We start from the raw sequence: 22,949 nt of genomic DNA, 5'->3' as shown, positions 1-22,949 counted from the left end.
ATACTCTCCATAAAATGTAACGCTATAAACATACTCTCCATACAATGTAACGCTATAAACATACTCTCCATAAAATGTAACGCTATAAACATACTCTCCATATAATGTAATGCTGTAAACATACTCTCCATAAAATGTCTATAAACAAACTCTCCATAAAATGTAACGCTGTAAACATACTCTCCATATAATGTAATGCTATAAACACACTCCCTATAAAATGTAACGCTGGAAACATACTCTCCATACAATGTAATGCTATAAACAAACTCTCCATAAAATGTAACGCTATAAACATACTCTCCATAAAATGTAATACTATAAACATACTCTCCATACAATGTAACGCTATAAACATACTCTCCATACAATGTAACGCTATAAACATACTCTCCATACAGTGTATTTCATGTATTCTCATTATCAGTATTCTTCTATAGATACCGTACACGTCTGTGGTTTTAATAGATGCTGATTTTATAAACTATATCATTGTGATTTGTAACGGTACACAACTAGCCAACATAGCAGACAATACTGAAAGAAATTTGTCAACTACAATGTGCTCACAATAAAAGTACATACAATTTATTATATTAACGTATTTAACTATATAACAAAAGTAGATATGACATCTTTATAACAAAAGGAAATGCAATATATTATATTAACGTATTTAACTATATAACAAAAGTAGATATGACATCTTTATAACAAAAGGAAATACAATATATTATATTAACGTATTTAACTACATAACAAAAGTAGATATGACATCTTTAACTTTATAACAAAAGGAAATACAATATATTATATTAACGTATTTAACCATATAACAAAAGTAGATATGACATCTTTAACTTTATAACAAAAGGAAATAAAATATATTATATTAACATATTTAACTATATGACAAAAGTAAATATTTCATATCATATTAAGATATCTAACTATATGACAAAACAAAAATATATATAAGATATTATATCAACATATTTAACTATATGACAAAAGTAAATATAATATATTATATCAACATATTTAACTATATGACAAAAGTAAATATAATATATTATATCAACATATTTAATTTATAACAAAAGTAAATCATATTATATTAACATATTCAACTATACGACAAAAGTAAATATAATATATTATATCAACATATTTAACTATATGACAAAAGTAAATACAATGTTAACATATTTAATTATCTAGTAAAACACATGATTTTACAGTTGGATACGGTATAAATTTCAATATTTTTTTATATTCTCAGATACAAACTTATTCTATTTGCTTTAATTTGATATAATTTATTTTTTCATTGCATTTCTATTTCTGTGGATCAATATCGTAAAACGCTTTAAAGTAATTTGATCAATTGAATGGGGCGCTTTACTATCACAAAAAGAAGAGAAAACTCTCTGACATGAATCATAATTTATGAGAATTTGATGGAGAATCCTATTTCTGAGTTAAAATTGAATTCACGTCATGTTTGATTTATGCTTACTTTGTGTGTGACGTAAGGATGAAGTCATTGCTTCTCTTTTTACCAACAATTTCCATATACTTAGAACCGTAGCCAATTTAAGAAGAAGAAAGATTTAAGGATTTTCTAGTGGGGAGGTTCATATGCTTTTGATTGAAGAAAACGTCTCTCTACAAGTGTTAGCGTAAACCATGGGGAACATCTGGCAGCTTTAAATCACAGACATTGAAAATCATCCTTTGTAAATCCGTTGAAATTGAGTTTCAAGTTTTGTTTAAACCATTTTTAGATACATAACTGAAAAAGAAAAAGAAAATTTCTGATGCATAACCAACAACAATGAAATAAAATATTTTTGTTTTTAATTATTTGGTCAGTATTCGCGTATTTTGCTCTAAATCGAAGATTGCTTACCATCCGACCTGAAAAAGGATAAGCAGTTTTTTTTAAAGAAGAATTGAAACTTACAAATTGGGGGTTTTAAATGTATGTTTTAGAATGGAATTGGTGTGATTTCTACTGTGTTACGTAAGATTTAAAGTTGACGAGATTTAAAGCTCCACAAATAAGAAAGCATTGTGCATAAAGATGAAACTGCAAAATTTCGTATATTATTTACTTATAATCAAGAAACCTTACTAACCGTATGCGTAAATAAACATTATTATTTGTAAAATGAAAGTTCCGTTTTATCAAAAATGCTACACAAAGGAAATAAGTATTTAAAGAAACAAAATCTTACCGATATCATTATGACATCTTATTTGTATCTACATTCATTACAAAATAAATGGTATCTGCTGTTTTCTCTTAGGAAGAGTTGCTCATCATCATGATAGTTTAGAAAAATCAAATACACGGTTTCTTACCTTTTGTCTACTTGTTAGCTAATTACTGTAATGGAGAATTTTACGACTCAGTGTTTCAAAGTCTAACAATTTATATATATCTTATTAAGTTATTCATTGCTTTGCTTTAAGGTTTAAATTTCTTTCTTTACATTGCTTGTTTTCTTTGTATGAGCGAGCTCCTCTGTATGCGACGAGAAGAGTGTTTGAAGAAAGGCAACTTCGAGAGAGAGAGAGAGGGGGAAATCTACAGGACATGTCAAAACAGAAGATCGATAACAGCAACGCTTCAGCACAGACAAGTAACAACGCATGCGCGCTTAACTGTGCGATGAGAGGGAAATTCAAAGTTTGAAAACTGTGTTAAGATGTAATTCATATTTGAAAAACCTGAATTTTTACTTTTTGTTTTTATTCATTGCTTTAACATTTTACTAATTTGAATTTTGCTATGTTGTCTTCGTCTGCCCGGATTTTTAACGTATCTAAAAGATGTATTTTTTTGTTTTTCAAAACCTAGTTTGTATCAAATAATTTTCAAGATATAACTGATGAAAAGGACTTCTTTAAATAGCTTTCTCTAATTCTATTTGAATAAAAATATCGTATTTAAAACATCTCACTTGCATATAATGAATACGACTGCACCAACGTGTAACCGTCATTTGGTTATATGTCAGGACACGGACAGGATTATATTCTTTTATATTTTAAGCAATAAAACATCTGCTGAAGATATCCGAAAGCTGAATTTGTCAATACGAACAAAATGATTGTAATAACCGGGAATAAAACCCATCACTATCGTATAACCAACGCCTAGATGCTGCTAATTGAATGTTGTCTTTCTTGACTGTGCACATTTTCTAAACTTTGTTGAAGTTTTAAATTGGACAAGTATCTGACGAAAGGCAGGTGAGGCATTAAAACGCGTGCATAAGACATTGCCTAGGTTTTTGTAGAAAGACGTTTTGTTCCTGGAAAGTGAGGTTTTGCGCAGTGATGTAATAATGTTTCATCACCACAGCAAAATGAAAAGACATGACACCAAAAGAACGAGAAGAAAGAAAAACAGAGTGCTATGGTTGTATTCAGCAAAACGCTGGCGATGGAAATTTGTGGTGTAATTAAGAACTGAACACACCCGGACTTTTATATCTTGAACACGCGTGTTGACAATATAGAAACTGATGCTGGAACATTTGCACTGAAGAGGTATCTCAGACAGTCTTTCTGCAGAAACTATACCACTGCATTTTCCTATTCTTTGTTAATCCATAAGAGCAGATGGTAAACAGAAGCTGCAAAAGTTAAGGACTCTTCCATATTTTCATTTTTTCGGAATTGCAACATGTAATGTATGGAAACCTGCACTCTGATCTGTGATCTTAAGGGGGAAAACATTTCTTTTCTAAGTCTTGCAAGATACGTCTTCAAGAAGCAGATGGATGCAGCCATGGTCTGTTTAAATCTTCCTTTTTCTATCTTATTGAAATGCACCTGGACATTTAGATACTATTTACATCTTCAAGATGACTTTGGTCGAGCCCTGAAACCACAGAAAGACTGCATCTGCAGGAATTGTTGAAGAGTAGATAACCTTCCCTCTGTTCTTAGTTTTTCTTTTGTTTTTGCTTGTGTTGTCATCATGCAATGATATTAGTTTTGTCGTTATCTTGGGTTTCAAGTGCCTGAACAAGTACCTGAGATAAGTGCAGGCTTTCTTAAGCCAGTCACCTGTCATTGGTAGTTTTATATAGAAAAACAGACACTTGTAGCCTCAAAAAGTACTAAACAGGTCGCGCACATTATTTGTCGTATTAGTTGATCTATAAAAATAATTTGATAATGAAAAGGAGATAAATAGTAATGTGCACATGGTCTGTTCGTACTGTGTTATTTTGTCTAACAGTAGAAGTGCAATCTATGTCCTAAGTAACAGACATATAGGAAAATGAAAGAACTTTATCTGGATTTCCAATCCTTCGATTTTAATCTTGATTTTTCCAATCCAAAAATCGTACTATATATTTGTTTGATCGATAGAAGCAGTTACATAACTATGATAGTCTGTAGTAGGTATCCCAAATCCATAATTTCTTGAAAATGCGATCCATGCCTTTCTAATACAATCAAACGTATGCTTTATAAAAAAACAGCGTAAAAACAATGAATACTTTACTGATTAGGCGAGTGATAGCAATCCAAACTGTTTATCAACATTATTACGTAACCACCCATACCGAATATTTTAGCGCTTTCAAAATTAGTGGTGTTTCCGTTCGCATGTTCAAATTCAAATAATTGACGTTTTGGCGGGAAAATACCGGATGCACGATAAGAGAGCGTGATTGAAGTTCTTGCACTTAACACATATAGCGGAGATATTGCACAGAAAAATGTCATCATGTGCTTTTAAATGAAGACTGCAAACTGATTTGTCGCAGACTTTGTGTCGAAGACAAATGTATGCATTGTAAAATGTTAATGAATTCTGTATTATATTGGTCACAGACAAGTTTTGAAGATAACGTAATTTACAGACAATTTTACATTATCATTGACATCATTAGCATGTAAATCTTTGTAGCTAATCTTCTGGCAAGAAAAAAATCAATTTGGATTTCATATATGTAGATTATATTATATATAGATATACTGTACTTTGATAAAACTCTGTTTAACAACCATAAATAAAGATGTTTGGACCTCTTCCCACAAAAATGTCCATCATATTTGCACGTGTTTTTTGACTTTTATAAATGAGGTAAGTGTGTACGAACAGTCGGCAAACTTCAGAAATAGATGATAAACTAATTCTACAAGTACAATCATATCAAAAACTTTCACACCTAGCTCTCTCTCTCTCTCTCTCTCTCTCTCTCTCTCTCTCTCTCTCTCTCTCTCTCTTAGTCAGCATAGTTTTGACATGCATGACCTTAATTACCATCTTTTGGCTATGTAATGAACCTGTCATAAATAATCTATCATACTGCGAAATTGTACATGTAGCCTAAACAAATTCATATATACATGTATCATTTGTACTTACATGTATATACGCGAACCAAACACACTTTAGACAATCCATTCTTGTCGGTGTTATGGATTGCATGTGGTCTTCCTTTAAAATCATTGTGTGAGAGAGTTTTATCCAGTTCTCTATAACCAATTTTGTTGAACATTTTACCCTGGCTGTTTGTAAACTCTTAGTTATCTAACCTTCATATCTGGACATCATTGAAGAAAATTATGTAACCATCTCAAACTTGGCTTAATACAAGATAGATATCATAATATGATGTAATATTAGCTGTCTCCGCTCTGGGAGAGCCATTCCCTAGCTCTGCAAGTTCATTGACATGAAGTGATTGGAAAGTTCCTTGCCTCTGGGAAGTAAGGGAGGAGTTCCATATTTCAGTTTCAATATCAATACGCTTTTAAATTGTCCTTAAGGTTAGTATTTATCTTTAGTATTACCTGTACTGAAATTTTATGCATGTAGAACTGTTTGTGTGTGAATATTGTCAGAGTGGGTGGTGAATGTGGATTAACCACACCACATGCTTGAAAGGTGGAGAATGATAGAAATAAGAAAAGTTGATAAAACACATGCACATGATGCAAATGATAAACCTTAGGTACTTACCACACGAATAATCATTTTCGCCCAAAACGCGATGTGACAACTCGAAAACGTGTGTCCGTATCGAAAGAAAGCCCCGTAACTCCCGTGACTCTAACTGAACTCGACCGTTGAAGTCAGGACTGTGTTCAAATTCGTATCAGCTAGCGTACCTGCTAAGTTAGAGGAACGCACCAAACGAATTAAAGTTTGTTGTTCTTTCAACTGTGTAGCACTGTTATGAACTTGAACACACCCATGTTAATCTTACACGTATTGTAGAACATGTGTTAATCTTACACGTATTGTAGAACATGTGTTAATCTTACACGTATTGTAGAACATGTGTTAATCTTACACGTATTGTAGAACATGTGTTAATCTTACACGCATTGTAGAACATGTGTTAATCTTACACGTATTGTAGAACATCTGTTAATCTTACACGCATTGTAGAACATGTGTTAATCTTACACGCATTGTAGAACATGTGTTAATCTTACACGTATTGTAGAACATGTGTTAATCTTACACGTATTGTAGAACATGTGTTAATCTTACACGCATTGTAGAACATGTGTTAATCTTACACGTATTGTAGAACATGTGTTAATCATACACGTATTGTGGAACATGTGTTAATCTTACACGTATTGTAGAACATCTGTTAATCATACATGTATTGTTGAACATGTGTTAATCTTACACGCATTGTAGAACATCTGTTAATCATACATGTATTGTTGAACATGTGTTAATCTTACACGCATTGTAGAACATGTGTTAATCTTACACGTATTGTAGAACATGTGTTAATCTTACACGCATTGTAGAACATCTGTTAATCATACATGTATTGTTGAACATGTGTTAATCTTACACGCATTGTAGAACATCTGTTAATCATACATGTATTGTAGAACATGTGTTAATCTTACACGTATTGTAGAACATGTGTTAATCTTACACGCATTGTAGAACATCTGTTAATCATACATGTATTGTTGAACATGTGTTAATCTTACACGCATTGTAGAACATCTGTTAATCATACATGTATTGTTGAACATGTGTTAATCTTACACGCATTGTAGAACATCTGTTAATCATACATGTATTGTTGAACATGTGTTAATCTTACACGTATTGTAGAACATGTGTTAATCTTACACGTATTGTAGAACATCTGTTAATCATACACGTATTGTAGAACATGTGTTAATCTTACACGTAATGTAGAACATGTGTTAATCTTACACGCATTGTAGAACATGTGTTAATCTTAGACGCATTGTATAACATCTGTTAATCATACATGCATTGTAGAACATGTGTTAATCTTACACGTATTGTAGAACATGTGTTAATCTTACACGCATTGTATAACATCTGTTAATCTACATGTATTGTAGAACATGTGTTAATCTGACATGTATTGTAGAACATGTGTTAATCATACACGTATTGTAGAACATGTGTTAATCTTACACGTATTGTAGAACATCTGTTAATCATACATGTATTGTTGAACATGTGTTAATCTTACACGCATTGTAGAACATCTGTTAATCATACATGTATTGTTGAACATGTGTTAATCTTACACGCATTGTAGAACATGTGTTAATCTTACACGTATTGTAGAACATGTGTTAATCTTACACGCATTGTAGAACATCTGTTAATCATACATGCATTGTTGAACATGTGTTAATCTTACACGCATTGTAGAACATGTGTTAATCATACATGTATTGTTGAACATGTGTTAATCTTACACGCATTGTAGAACATCTGTTAATCATACATGTATTGTTGAACATGTGTTAATCTTACACGTATTGTAGAACATGTGTTAATCTTACACGTATTGTAGAACATCTGTTAATCATACACGTATTGTAGAACATGTGTTAATCTTACACGTAATGTAGAACATGTGTTAATCTTACACGCATTGTAGAACATGTGTTAATCTTAGACGCATTGTATAACATCTGTTAATCATACATGCATTGTAGAACATGTGTTAATCTTACACGTATTGTAGAACATGTGTTAATCTTACACGCATTGTATAACATCTGTTAATCTACATGTATTGTAGAACATGTGTTAATCTGACATGTATTGTAGAACATGTGTTATCTTATACGCCTTTTAGAACATCTGTTAATCTTACACGTATTGTAGAACATATGTTAATTTTACACGCATTGTAGAACATGTGTTAATCGTACAGATGTGTTAATCTTACACATATTGTAGAACATGTGTTAATCTTACACGCATTGCAGAACATGTGTTAATCTTACACGTATTGTAGAACATGTGTTAATCTTACATATACTGTAGAACATATATTAATCTTGCACGTATTATGGAACATCTGTTAATCTTAGAAGCATTGTGTAACATCTGTTAATCATACATGTATTGTAGAACATCTGTTAATCTTACATATACTGTAGAACATATATTAATCTTGCACGTATTATAGAACATCTGTTAATCATACATGTATTATAGAACATCTGTTAATCATACATGTATTGTAGAACATCTGTTAATCATACACGTATTATAGAAAATGTGTTAATCTTACAGATGTGTTAATCTTAGACGCATTGTGTAACATCTGTTAATCATACATGTATTGTAGAAGATGTGTTAATCTTACACGTATTATAGAACATCTGTTAATCATACACGTATTGTAGAACATATATTAATCTTGCATGTATTATAGAACATCTGTTAATCATACACGTATTAATCTTACATACACGTGTTAATCTTACACGCATTGTAAAACATGTGTTAATCTTACACGTATTGTAGAACATCTGTTAATCTTACACGTATTGTATAACATCTGTTAATCTTACACGTATTGTAGAACATCTGTTAATCTTACATATACTGTAGAACATATATTAATCTTGCACGTATTATAGAACATCTGTTAATCATACATGTATTATAGAACATCTGTTAATCATACACGTATTGTAGAACATGTGTTAATCTTGAACGTATTATAGAACATCTGTTAATCATACACGTATTGTAGAACATATATTAATCTTACACGTATTGTAGAACATTCGTTAATCTTACACATATTGTAGAACATTCGTTAATCTTACAGATATTGTAGAACATTCGTTAATCTTACACATATTGTAAAACATGTGTTAATCATACAGGTATTGTAAAACATGTGTTAATCTTAAATGTATTCATCAAAATCTGTTTACTGCATTACTATTTTCGTTATGGTCTACGCGTCGAAATTAACGTGTTTTAATCGTACAGGTATTCATCATTGTGCATATTTTAATAGTACACGTATTTCACAGTACATATTAGTTTGAAAATTTCATATCTAGATTGAAAAAAGGGGATACAACAGATATCAAACTAAAAAGTTAAATTCTGATCTGGTTACTATAAAATCATCAAAATATTGAGAAAAAATTCACACAGGTTGACCAGCAAATGCTGGATTCACTGAAATCTAAAGATAAATAAGATGATTAAACCTATAAAAAAAAATTCTGAATCAGAATTGCATTTTGAATGTAGGATTATATGTTTAAGTGGATGTATTCTATCAAATGTCTGTTATATGTATCAAAGAGAGAAGAAGATGTGATGCGGCTCACACAAAAGTCCCTTGCAATATATCCATGCGCTGTGTCCGATGACTTAGGAAATTCATCTCCAAAAAATTGAAAAACAAAGAACAAAAACTAACAAACCGAAATATTTACTTTTCGTTTCATTTATTTTTCATTCGAGGACAGGGAGGGTGGAGCAATGCACGATACGAACTGCTGTTCTAACACTGTACCCATCGACGCCATTAACGTCAAAGGACGACATACTATTGTACTATACATGAAAGACAGAAAGTTTACAGCAATAATAAAAAATGCAGCATCAGACAATAATATATGTCTCAGCCAATATCACCACTTGTTTTCTGTTTTAAGTATCCGTTGTGCGATATGGACCACGAAACTAAAGTTTAGTATATTTAATATCTATAACCGTGTTTAAAGAGAGACAACTCATATGTGTATCTCGCACTTTTCAATAAACGATATCGTTAGGGGAAACTAAGTATTTTTTTGAAGAGGAAAAAAAACTAACGTAATATACATCCATTTTACGTGATCAAATCCTATAGCGTCCAGAGGCGATATGCATGAAGTAGATTTGAACATGCTCAATATGTATCTTACGTCCATAAAACTGGCGTCTTTTTATTTTCATTCGAAAACACATATGAGGGTATGAGTGAGAAATTCTCGATCGGGACGTTAAACGATCATTGACTCGGCCCGACTTTCTTATTTGCTCAAATTCCGTTTCTAGCAAAAAATATTTGTGAATCATTGATAACTCCAGCGATAAAAGCCATGTAAGTCATCATTTAAAGTATCTAGTAAACAATCTATGTCTTTATTATTCTTGGAACTCTGTCCTCTAATCTTTTGAAAAATGTGCCCAGTGAAAGATTTTGTGATTATTCTTATCCTTCACAAATAATCACGTGAGGATCCGGGTTAGAATAAGTCCCCAGTACCCTTCACTTGTCGTAAAAGGCGACTAACTGGGGCGATCCTTCGGATGAGACTCCAAAAACCGAGGCCCCGTGTTACAGCAGGTGTGGCACGATAAGGATCCCTTCTTCCTCAAAGGCCGTAAACGCCGAGCATAGGCCTAAATTTTGCAGCCCTTCACCGGCGATGGTGACGTCTCCATATGAGCAAAACTTTCTCGAGAGGGACGTTAAACATTATACATGTACAACCAACCAACCGTTCATATATGTAAAACTTATACGGTACCAATTTTGATGCACCAGATGCGCATTTCGACAAATAATGTCTCTTCAGTGATGCTCAACCGAAATGTTTGAAATCCGAAATAACTATGAAGTTTTAGAGCTAAATATAGCCAAAAACAGCGTGCCAAAAAAGTGGAGCCAAATTCGTCCAAGGATAAGAGCTATGCATGAGGGAGATAATCCTTAATTTTGAAATGAATTTCTAAATTTTATAACAGCAATTAAATATACATCCGTATTTTCAAGCTAGTAACGAAGTACTTAGCTACTGGGCTGTAGAGACCCTCGGCGACTAACAGTCCACCAGCAGAGGCCTCGACCCAGGGGTCATAATGTAAAACTTATACGGTACCAATTTTGATGCACCAGATGCACATTTCAACAAATAATGTCTCTTCAGTGATGCTCAACCAAAATGTTTGAAATCCGAAATAACTATGAAGTTTTAGAGCTAAATATAGCCAAAAACAGCGTGCCATATGTGATCCATCTTTTTTCTTGATTTTGATGGGATTTTGAAAAGGATTACTTTCCAGGCGTAAGATTTAAAGGATTTTTTTCTACGACATATGAGCGTATGGACTTTAACCAAGGCTCTTACTTGTAGGGGTACCTTTTCATAAAGAACGTTAGTATAAGGAATCTGAAATAGAACCGGCCAAACTCATCTTGTATCAGAAATAGAACCGGCCAATCTCATCTTGTATCAGAAACAGAACCGGCCAAACTTATCTTGTATCAGAAATAGAACCGGCCAAGCTCATCTTGTATCAGAAATAGAACCGACCAAACTCATCTTGTATCAGAAATAGAACCGGCCAAGCTCATCTTGTATCAGAAATAGAACCGGCCAAGCTCATCTTGTATCAGAAATAGAACCAGCCAAACTCATCTTGCATCAGAAATAGAACCGGCCAAGCTCATCTTGTATCAGAAATAGAACCGGCCAAACTCATCTTGCATCAGAAATAGAACCGGCCAAGCTCATCTTGTATCAGAAATAGAACCGGCTAAACTCATCTTGTATCAGAAATAGAACCGGCCAAACTCATCTTGTATCAGAAATAGAACCAGCCAAGCTCATCTTGTATCAGAAATAGAACCGGCCAAACTCATCTTGCATCAGAAATAGAACCGGCCAAGCTCATCTTGTGTCAGAAATAGAACCGGCCAAACTCATGTTGTATCAGAAATAGAACTGGCCAAAGTCATCTTGATTCAGAAATCTGGAATAGAACCGGCCAATGTCATCTTGTATCAGAAGTCAGGAATAGAACCGACCAACGTCATCTTGTATCAGAAATAGAACCGGCCAAACTCATCTTGTATCAGAAATAGAACCGGCCAATCTCATCTTGTATCAGAAATAGAACCGGCCAATCTCATCTAGTGTCAGAAGTCAGAAATAGAACCGACCAAGGTCATCTTCTATCAGAAGTCAGGAATAGAACCGACCAAGGTCATCTTGTATCAAAAGTCAGAAATAGAACCGACCAAGGTCATCTTCTATCAGAAGTCAGGAATAGAACCGACCAAGGTCATCTTGTATCAAAAGTCAGAAATAGAACCGACCAAGGTCGTCTTCTATCAGAAGTCAGGAATAGAACCGACCAAGGTCATCTAGTATCAGGAGTCAGGAATAGAACCGACTAAGGTCATCTTGTATCAGAAGTCAGGAGCAGAACTGGTCAAACTTATCTTGTATCAGAATTGGTCGGTTCGACCAAGGTCATCTTTTATCAGAAGTCAGGAATAGAACCGACCAAGGTCATCTTCTATCAGAAGTCAGGAATAGAACTGGCCAAACTCATATAGTATCAGAAGTCAGGAGCAGAATCTGCCAAACTCATCTTGTATCAGGAGTTGAACAGACCGGGTTTATTATATATCAGGAGTGGATTGTTGTAAATGAAGGAGACTGATTTTAAATATTACAAAATTCAAGGTGAATCCTTTCTATGTCTGTAGTGTTTGAGTTAAAGCAGCAACTAAATGAACAGTAGTGACTGTAGCAAATATTTATTTCTATAATGATTTAATTTTTTAAATAAAAATATTCCTTCATTTATGGCTATGTCCATGTCCATGGCCGTGATCTGAAAAGAAAAGAAAAAACTAAACTGAAAAAATCAATCCATAAACAGGCATGGGTTGCTTTAAGATACAAGATACAACATATTTTATTGACCAATCAAGGGACCCGGAAGGCATTGTTAACAAAAAGAAGTATAATTTAAAGATTATGTCTATAGAAACTCATCAATATTACATAATCATAACCAGGCATCATTGACTCCAGTGTTGTTGATGAAATATTATCATACTTTGGGTTAATAAATGTACATATTGTATTCAGATATTTAAATGTTCTTTTACATCTAACAACAATTAGATAAATGTACTTCCGAAAACCTGCATGCACATGAAAATACATAATTTATGTTTATACATTGGTTCTTTTACTGTTTTCAAAAATAAATTTTCAGGCAAAGATAAAATTTCTTTACTTTCATTATAACGATCTAGTTTGCCAATACTACCTACATAATGTATCATTGGATCAAATGCTGTCTGACGTGTTTCGTCAATCTCTCACCAGAGGGCGTATAGCGCTGCGCAACAACACCTCTGTCAACGTCTAAATGTCAAGATTCTTGGCAAAACTTACCTATACCTATAGCATCATGGATAATAATTTTATAAGTTTAAGTTTTATGCTTTAAATCTTAAAGTAGGTTCACAAAAATAACGAATTCCATGATTATACTAGTATTATTGAATGAATGAATATTTATATAAACCTAATTCGCTCAGGTGTCTCATATTTACCATCTTCTGATTTTAAAAAATTCAGAGAAGTGTTTGATTTGCTCAGATATTATCATTACAGTTCGATATGCTAAGTTAGTTTTTGTACATTTTGATATAACTTTTTAGACGTTGACAGAGGTATTAGTGGAGCGTAGCGGGAACGATAACTCTGGATAGAGATTGGTGTTTCATACCGATTGTTAGGCCGTTCTTGGCACTCTGATTTTGATTACGGATAACTCCGTTTACCTGATCACGATATAGGGCTCACGGCGGGTGTGACCGGTCGACAGGGGATGCTTACTCATCCTAGGCACCTGATCTCACCTCTGGTGTATCCAGGGGTTCGTGTTTGCCCAACTCTCTATTTTGAATTGCTTGTGGGAGTTATTAGATTGATCACTGTTCCTTATCTTCACCTTTTATTATTCAAAATCCATATTAGTTTCTCAGTAGGCGTCAAAACAGAGATGTTATCTATCATAGAGACAGGAGCACATGGATCCAGGTGAAATAAGAATAAACTGGCTTACACGTGTAGTATGGTGGGCGGGTGGGTGGGAGGATGGGCGTACTTTGTGTAATCATCTCCTCTCACGCCTCTAACTTGAAATTCCTCACACTTTGTACAGTTGTTATGGACACATTGAAGATGTACATGCATGTGTCTGTAGTATTTGTGGTAGAGAATTAATTATGTAATGTTTTAAGAAGTCTGCCCTAGAGATGCGTCAGATGTTTGTAAACATTTATGATAAAGTCAGATGATGTAGGTAACCTATATACAAAACATTACTGTAAATAAGACATATCAAATATTGAATTTTTCAACAACAACCAAAAAAAAAAAAAAAACAACAACAGAAACTAAACTGAAACATTTTTAAAATGCTGCATGTATATCTTCAATGCTTTTATAACAACTATAGTGTGCAAGGTCTGAACATTGTCAAGTAAAAGCTGTGAGAGGAGTTGGTTACACAAAGTAGGTACCATGCTTAAAATAACAGAGATCAACTACATGTAGATTTTTTTTAAGAATGTCCGATCACTTCCAAAACGATAAATATACATCTTCAATGGTTCCATAACAACTTTACAAGGTCTGAAGGATGTCAAATTAATTCTGTAAGAGGAGTTGATTACAAAAATATGTACTGTCTATTCAATGCATGATTAATAAATGACAAAGTTCAGGTAAAGTTTTCCAAAAATGTCTGATCACTTTCAAAAAGACCCATGCACATCTTCAATGTGTCCATAACAACTATACAAAGTTAGTTGTTATTAGTCAAAAACAAATACAGCTTATAGACAAAGTATACAATGTAATAAATCTATAATCACATAAAGGTCAAGAAAGAATAGAAATTGTGCGTATACAATGGTTTGAGGAACGTCAAGTTAAAGGCGTAAGGGGGGTTGAATCCTGCCAAAAAATTAAGGAGCAAAATAAAAGGAGGTACATGTACCATCAATGACGCGTGGGGCCCGGCAAGAGCGGGTAGTGCAGTTGACTCTTCCGTCCCGTCCACACGAACAGCGATTACAACCGTCAGAATGGGAGAAGCTCTGGCCACGGCTGTAGTGAATTCCCTCATACGTACAGTACACCTGTCCTGAGTAACAGAAAAAGAATCCATTCAAAGAATGACTCATAACTATGTCCATAGTACACACTGATGACATGAATTAATCAGTCGGTTAATTAATTACGCAGTTTTATGATATGCCTCCATTCATCGCTGAAAACCAAATATCCCTGATACACCATCTTCACAAGCCAAATCTTTTTTACTCCCATAAGTATATGCGATTGACTGAATATTGTTAGCAGGGAGGGATCTTTATCGTGCCACACCTGCTGTGACACGGGGCCTCGGTTTTTGCGGTCTCATCTGAAGGACCGCCCCCATTTAGTCGCCTCTTACAACAAGCAAGGAATACTGAGGACCTATTATAACTCGGATCCCCACAGGACTAAGTGTATGCGAATCGGACACTTGGATTACGAAGATGCTAATACAATGTACACTAAAACATGATATCGATGCTTAATTCAATTAACAATTAAACATGGCCTGAAAAACGGAGGTCCCGTGTCAAGTTAAGCGTTGGCAGGATGAGGAAAATGAAAAATTAATAAAAATTTATAAAGAATATATTAAAATAAATTTGTGGCACGCCTCTGATGTGAGTGAAATTCTGTTTAAAAATGAGTTTGACATGAACTCTCGACCACTGATGTAGGGATCCCGGTTCGACATGGAATGTGGCACATGCATGGAAACGCATATTCTCTATATCTGGCCATGCATCACGGTAATCGTGCACGATGTGGCTACTATGATGTACATTCGTACAGTTTGTTCAATCTAAATTAGTTCAACCTCTGGTGAAGTGTGAGTACTTGCCACTCGTTGGGGATCCATCTCTGCGATCTTGACGCCGGTGACAGGGGCTGGAAGTGCAGGTGTATGTGGCGTCCATTCTACAGGTGCACTCGTTACAGCCGTCAGACGCCGGGAAATTCCGCCCGGCCAGGTATCGCTCTCCGTGGTACGTGCAATATAACCGTGCTGATCGGAAAAAAATCAAGAATCATTTAAAATGTGATCACTCTTTCATAGCAGAAAATTAATCGTCAAACGTCGATTTGCATAAGAAATGTGGTGAAACGGGGAGGGGGCCTCTGAAATCTAATAAATCCGTTTATAAGTTTTGTTTGAAATAGAAATATTAGAAAGCGAAGTTTTGCTATGAACATCTTTGGTATGATTTGAAGCAGTGGAATACTCGATACTCTCTTACACGATGAACTATCCACGTGACATCGGGACTGATCAGTACAGCGAACTGTCCCGTCAGAGCGACATCTGCACTCATTGCATCCGTCCGCGGCGACGAATCGTTGTCCAGTCGTATACTGCCTATTCAGGTATCTACAGTATACCGACGCTGGAAAATATTAAAACAAATTAATAGGTACTCATGACGTAATCAATTAGACGAGGCCATTTAACTACACACTGTAGAGCATTCAATTATCGTGTTACAATCACTAATTTGAGCCAGTGGATTAGTAGTATTGATTGATTGAATATTGTTTTACGTCCCGCTCGAGAATATTTCATTCATATGGAGACGTCACCACTGCCGGTGAAGGGCTGCAAAATTTAGGCCTATACTCGTCACTTATGGCCTTTGAGCAGGGAGGGATCTTTATCGTGCCACACCTGTTGTGACACGGGACCTCAGTTTTTGCGGTCTCATCCGAAGGACCGCTCCATTTAGTCGCCTCTTACGACAAGCAAGGGGGTACTGAGGACCTATTCTAGCCCGGATCCCCACGGGATGGATTAGTAGTAGTAGTTATATACTAGTCAAAAGCAAATACAACGTGAGCTTATAGACATAGTATACAATGTAATATAAATCTAAAACCAGAGAAAGGTCAAGGAAGAATAGAAATTGTGCTTATACATTGGTATTTCTTAATTCAAAGGGATTCTTAATAAATTTAGTAGTTATAATAATTTTCATTTATTTCCTCCATTTTAATAAACTGGTCAATAAATAAACAAATGATAAACTGACGTACACGCTGGGATTGGATGGGACACACATGTAGACCTGCCGGAATACTGACAGGTACAACGATCTCCGGCTCTGTTTCGGAAGGTATCTCCGACCTGGTACGTTCTGCCGTCCGCCAAACATCTCACGCCTGTGTGTCCGGGCCTTCCATCTGATACTTCAAAATTAATTAAAGAAAAATTGAGCAAGTTCACATACTCCACGCTCCAACATTGCTTGCCAATACCTCGAATAGTGAATGTAATGCTATGCATTACTGGTGGTCAATCAGATGAAAATCATAATTAAAAAAAGATTTTCTTTATATAAAGAGAAAAAGTGCAAGCTCACATACCCTAAACTCCAACATTGCTTGACAATGTCTCACATAATGAATGGTAATGCTATGCAATACTGCAAGAACAGAACAGACGAGTTCAAAATTCTAAGTTCAAAAGGGGCATAACTCCCAGAGAAGTTATTGAATCAGAATTTCCTGAGAATAAGCACATCTACACAGTGTCCTTATTAACTTTAAAAGTTTCAAAAAATTCTGTTGAGCGGTCTCAGAGGAGTTGTGCTGACAAAAAAGGGACTGACGGACTGACTGTATATGTTATACCACCTTTTTAAAAAGGGCATGGACACGATTTGAGCTGAAAATTTTAAAATTTTATTTTTTCCATTTCTACTGTTTGCAATGCTTACATATGTACATGTAACTAAAGTATTTCTAATGGTTGACCAAAATTTGAATATCAGTTTTTGAGTTACAAGTGAGATACAGTGTTCACAATTCGTAGCTATGTAAACAAGGATCGTGCCATGTTTTTGTTTTAAATTACATATAAATTGCTTGATAGAAAATAGCATGTTTAAAGCGAAAAGAATGTGCCAAGCACTAAAAACTATTTTATTGTGTTCAGTATTAACTTGTAAAATGATGAATTGCTTTAAAGGAAACTTTTACTAGTATATTTAACCTATGTAAACAAAAACAAGGCACGGGCCGTGTGCCTTGTTTACACAACAAAGGATTGTGAGCTGTGTACCTCGACAACTGGCATTCAAATTTTTGCTGACCATTAGAAATACCTTAATTAAGCATTTTACGGTTTAAAATGGAAAAATAAAATTTGAAAATTTTCAGCTCAAAGTGTGTTCATGCCCCCTTAAGACATACAACAAGAGCAACGCCAACGTGGCATAATACGCCCGTAGATTTTGCTCAAGGAAAACATATTTTAGTGGGATTCATATTTTAGTGAAGTTAGCACTGGCCTCTGTGAGCTAATTCATTATCATGGTGATCAAATATACCAAGTTAAAATATCCAGGAGCTTACGGTTCGGTTTGTATCCTGCCCACAAGGTTTTCCTTATAAGTGATACTACGACCTTGACCTTTGACCTTGAAAAACAATAGGCACCTTCCTCTCATCATGATGATCAAATATACCAAGTTATAATATCCTGGAGCTTACGGTTCGGTTTGTATCCTGCCCAAAAGGTTTTCCTAAAAAGTGATACTACGACCTTGACCTTTGACCTTGAAAAACAATAGGCATCTTCCTCTCATCATGGTGATCAAATATACCAAGTTATAATATCCTGGAGCTTACGGTTCGGTTTGTATCCTGCCCACAAAGTTTTCCTAATAAGTGATACTACGACCTTGACCTTTGACCTTGAAAAACAATAAGCACCTTCCTCTCATCATGATGATCAAATACACCAAGTTATAATATCCTGGAGCTTACAGTTCGGTTTGTATCCTGCCCACAAGGTTTTCCTAATAAGTGATACTACCGACCTTGACCTTTGATCTCTCACCTTGAAAAATAATAGGCATCTTCCTCTCATCATGGTGATCAAATGTACCAAGTTGTAAAGCCCTAGGGCTTATGGTTCAGTCTGTATCCTGCCCACAAGGTCCGGACAGACGGACGACGCCATACCATAATACGTCCCGTCTTCGACGGGCGTATAAAAACAGAAGGATATAGGTCAACACCAGCAAATCACAGATTTTAGTAAAACAGAACAATAAAAAAATAATAGATAAAACTTGTTAAAATGACAAAATTTTGATGTCAACAGTTTAGAAAAATTACTACTATATAAATATGTATAAATTAATTGTGGATATTCGGGAAACGATTGTATGATTGACATGCATGTACAGTAGATGGTATACCAGAGTAGGAGTTATTGCCCTTGACAACATACTTAGTAATTGGTATATGGAAAATATAAACTTTTTCACTATGAAGATAATTTACCAATGTTTTTTTTATTTTATCCAATGAATAAAATTCCTCTGAAAGATATATTTTTATCATGCATAAAGTGTAATTTATAAAGATTTTTGCAAACACCTATGCCATCACATCTACCATAATTTAATTTAATTCATAAAAGCAACAATGTGGTTAGGGTTGCCTTTCCCTTTAATTAAATGAAATGTATATGAATTATATATCATGCATGAGACTGAAATTTACATTTGTCTTAAAGTGCGGTGATACATATGTATACGTGTTAGTAATAAATTACAAGTAATGTAAATTTTGTATATCTACGTTTTCCTACCTGGACAGCAAACTGATGAAGAAATCGCCGTTCCAACGCAGGAGTACCCAATAGGACATCGGAAATTCCCTTTACGGCAAGGAGGGGCATCGCCCCTGACATTGTAGGGGTTCCCGGTGATGCAAGGGTTATGAGCTATAGGGTAAAATACAATACCACATATTGATAGCGATATATTTAGCTTCTAATAATCATGGTGTGTACAACGGTGCAATATTCCATAATATTTTGAAATATTAGAAAAACTATAGCGTGCCTTTTTTGTTATTTACATTTAAAATCTTGCGTGAAAAATGAAATGATGACTCATTTATGGCCACGTGCTTCTACAGATTTAGTAAGTTTAGTTCCGAGCTGGCGCTGACGTATCTCTGTGCTTTATATTCAATTTTTTTTTCACTTACATTTAGGCAAACTTTTCGTTATTTAAGCAACACATGCTATATATATAACTAACTGGAAAATATTGAAGAATAAAGGAACAGATAGAGCAAGCTATCACTGTGTTGGAATGTCAGTACAAATGTTCCCGAACACCGCTCCATGTCGGAAATGAGGTTTGATGCCGGAAGTGGACTTGGGATCCTAAATGAACCCTACCCTATAAAGTAAATGTGGTTGATTTTTTTTAAAATTTAGTTGAATTGAATTGGCGGCCATTTAAAAATTTGGAAAGTGATTGCTTTCCTTCCTCATGCCCCCCCCCCCCCCCCCCCCCCCCCCCCCCCCCCCCAGTCATTGACACGATTAATGAAATGTATAGTTCCATCTTCGTTTGACCTCGATATCAGCAGCTGGATGATGTTCGGAATCATTGTCCCCGTGTATGAGAATACGACGATGATGTCCGAGGCTTTGGTGGTTTATACAAAACGCTTCTAGTAGGTATGCTCTCAAGCAATATTCCCTTGTTTATGCTGCTTATGTTTTATTTATCAGATCTTGGGGATTGCTAGTATATTACATGTAGTTATACAGATACAATGCAGGTGATATTTGGGTATTTGAAAGACATCGCCAGTTACATCTTGTATTACTTAAAAGAGTAAACGGTAATCTCCGTGCCTTATAAAATATTTCAAATACAGCACAGTTTGCATCAAATATGATCAACTCAATTTTTATTTCACTTCCTTTACAACCCGCGGAACCAACAACCTAGCTAGCAATGTGTGTATGGTTTGGGGGGTTGGGGTTAGATACCCGTTATAACGAACGTGCATGCAGTACTACATATAGATAGCATAGACAACCGTGCAATTTCTAAGCACTTCAAAAAGTCCATGATACATATAGAAATGTTATTAGATTTTTAGTTTTGTAATAGCTCAAAATCATGTTCTGAATAATGGCTGTTGCTATTCACACGATATTCTCATTTCTCTACATTTCACCGATGGAAACATCTTAAATTCAACCGACGCGACACTTTACTCACTTTTACAACAAAATCCGTTCTGATTCTTGTTATCCCCGCTACAGAAGTATCCCTTCGGACAGGTCACGCCCAGGAGACTGCAGATAGGATCACCTCCTACGTCATTGTGATATTTACCGTACGGACATCTCAAGAGAGGAGATTTTGGAGGTACATCTGAAGGGGCATAAAGTTGCACATGTAATTAGTAAATGTTCATATAATCATCCACTTGAAAGGTGCAGATAACGAACAGTGGATAATCTCATAACTCCTACAATGAATACAAAATAAAGAGCTGGGCAAACATGGATCCCTGGACATACCAGAGGTGGAATCAGGTGTCTAGGAGGAGTAAGCATCCCCCTGTCGACCGGTTACACCCGACGTGAGCCCTATGTCTTGATCAGGTAAACAGAGTAATCCGTAGTCAAAATCAGTGTGCCTATTAATCGGTATGAAACACGTCAGACAGCATTTGACTCAATGATAGGTTGTATTCTCAAACTAATTCATTATAACGACAATAGAATTTGCGAAATGCTGACTTTAAACGAGACTGTTGAAACCCTGTAACATCAACTTGTTTGTCAATAGCCTGCCTCAATTTTATAACTGATCATACGCAGAACAAACTCGTGCGCATCGATCGAATCAGTTGTATATTTATTTCAGGTATTCAATGTATAATGAAAGAATTTTGAATGATTTGTGTTTAATGTTTATTGTTAAATAATAATGAAGGTGAGGCTGACCTTTTTGCATCTATATCTTATCTTCACCTTTCGCACTTGAGATTTTTGAAGAGTACTTCGCCCATGGTAAAAATAAGAAAAATCTAATTTTCTAAAAATATGTGCGGTAAATCATTAATTCTATTTCATATTTACAGAAATAGAAAGTGCACGTAACTTTTTACCAAGAGATTTGTATGAAAATATACTTATAAATTCGTTTAAAAATATTTTGATAAAACATGCTCTTCCCAATTCTAGGTGAAATAAATCAAACAGTAATTAAATTTTTATTTGACGAACCCTTCAAAAGGATACAATGCTTACAAATATATAAAGTTACACATTGAATACCTTAAAAGAATTCGTAAGTCAACTTTTAAAGACTTAAAATTGAAAAATAAAGATATGTGTTTCATACAATATTTTATGTACAAGACTTGTGCAGTATTAACAGTATCAATCTAGATAATGACATTTGATTGGGCCCACTACACTGTACAACGACAGAAAACCACACATACTTACACGACACACCACTGCAGAATGTTACAAATGCACAACTCACAAACAAGACCAAGATCAACATTTTAGACACTCGGGATTCCTAGAAGAAGAAAACACAAATGTGTGTTTTGTAAAGTAAAACGCGTTTGATTCATACGGAAAGGCGATAATAATTGGTTGAGAGCTGGGTTTCAAATTGATTCGTATTTGAATATTGAATAGTTTAACATGACAGATTCGTTCTCTCGAGCTGTATATGTCACTGGAAATCACAGAGGGCAAATGTCTACATTGTAATATATGCAAAATTTAGTGTCAACGTGTTGAATTTCAAAGGAAGTCGAGGACATATTGTAATGACATGTTTTCAATATTAGATGTATGGATTCATGACTTGGTCTGTTTATACACAGCCGTGAACCGCTGCAACTATCAAATTTGTTTAATCGTTGTATTTGATCTTTTTAGAATAGAAAATACATAC

The 22,949-nt window shown here is 34.7% G+C and overlaps 1 protein-coding gene across 1 annotated transcript; it reads right to left on the bottom strand.

Moving 5' to 3' along the window:
* Positions 1 to 12,832: 12,832 nt before the first annotated feature.
* Positions 12,833 to 22,640, bottom strand: LOC125665502 (kielin/chordin-like protein). Its single transcript, XM_048898152.2, has 8 exons — positions 22,487 to 22,640; positions 21,246 to 21,401; positions 19,808 to 19,942; positions 17,242 to 17,394; positions 16,452 to 16,598; positions 16,055 to 16,219; positions 15,113 to 15,259; positions 12,833 to 12,925 (listed from the first exon to the last, which is right to left on the bottom strand). The coding sequence occupies exons 1-8, from the start codon at positions 22,545 to 22,547 to the stop codon at positions 12,891 to 12,893; spliced, it is 999 nt and encodes a 332-aa protein (XP_048754109.2). The 5' UTR covers positions 22,548 to 22,640; the 3' UTR covers positions 12,833 to 12,890.
* Positions 22,641 to 22,949: the final 309 nt, after the last annotated feature.

Source organism: Ostrea edulis, chromosome 10, assembly GCF_947568905.1.
Source record: "Ostrea edulis chromosome 10, xbOstEdul1.1, whole genome shotgun sequence".
Taxonomy (NCBI): Eukaryota; Metazoa; Mollusca; class Bivalvia; order Ostreida; family Ostreidae; genus Ostrea; species Ostrea edulis.
Note: the sequence above shows the minus strand (reverse complement) of the source record. Positions and strands in the feature narration are given on the sequence as shown.

What these genes read in the sequence shown, in the direction of transcription:
- LOC125665502 (XM_048898152.2), bottom strand. Translation starts at nt 22,547, where the DNA reads ATGTTGATCTTGGTCTTGTTTGTGAGTTGTGCATTTGTAACATTCTGC. An exon ending in AGATGGATCCCCAACGAGTG is followed by an intron (nt 15,260 to 16,054) that starts GCAAGTACTCAC and finishes TCTGTTACTCAG; the next exon opens with GACAGGTGTACTGTACGTAT. An exon ending in GGCCCCACGCGTCATTGATG is followed by an intron (nt 12,926 to 15,112) that starts GTACATGTACCT and finishes TTTTCTTTTCAG; the next exon opens with ATCACGGCCATGGACATGGA.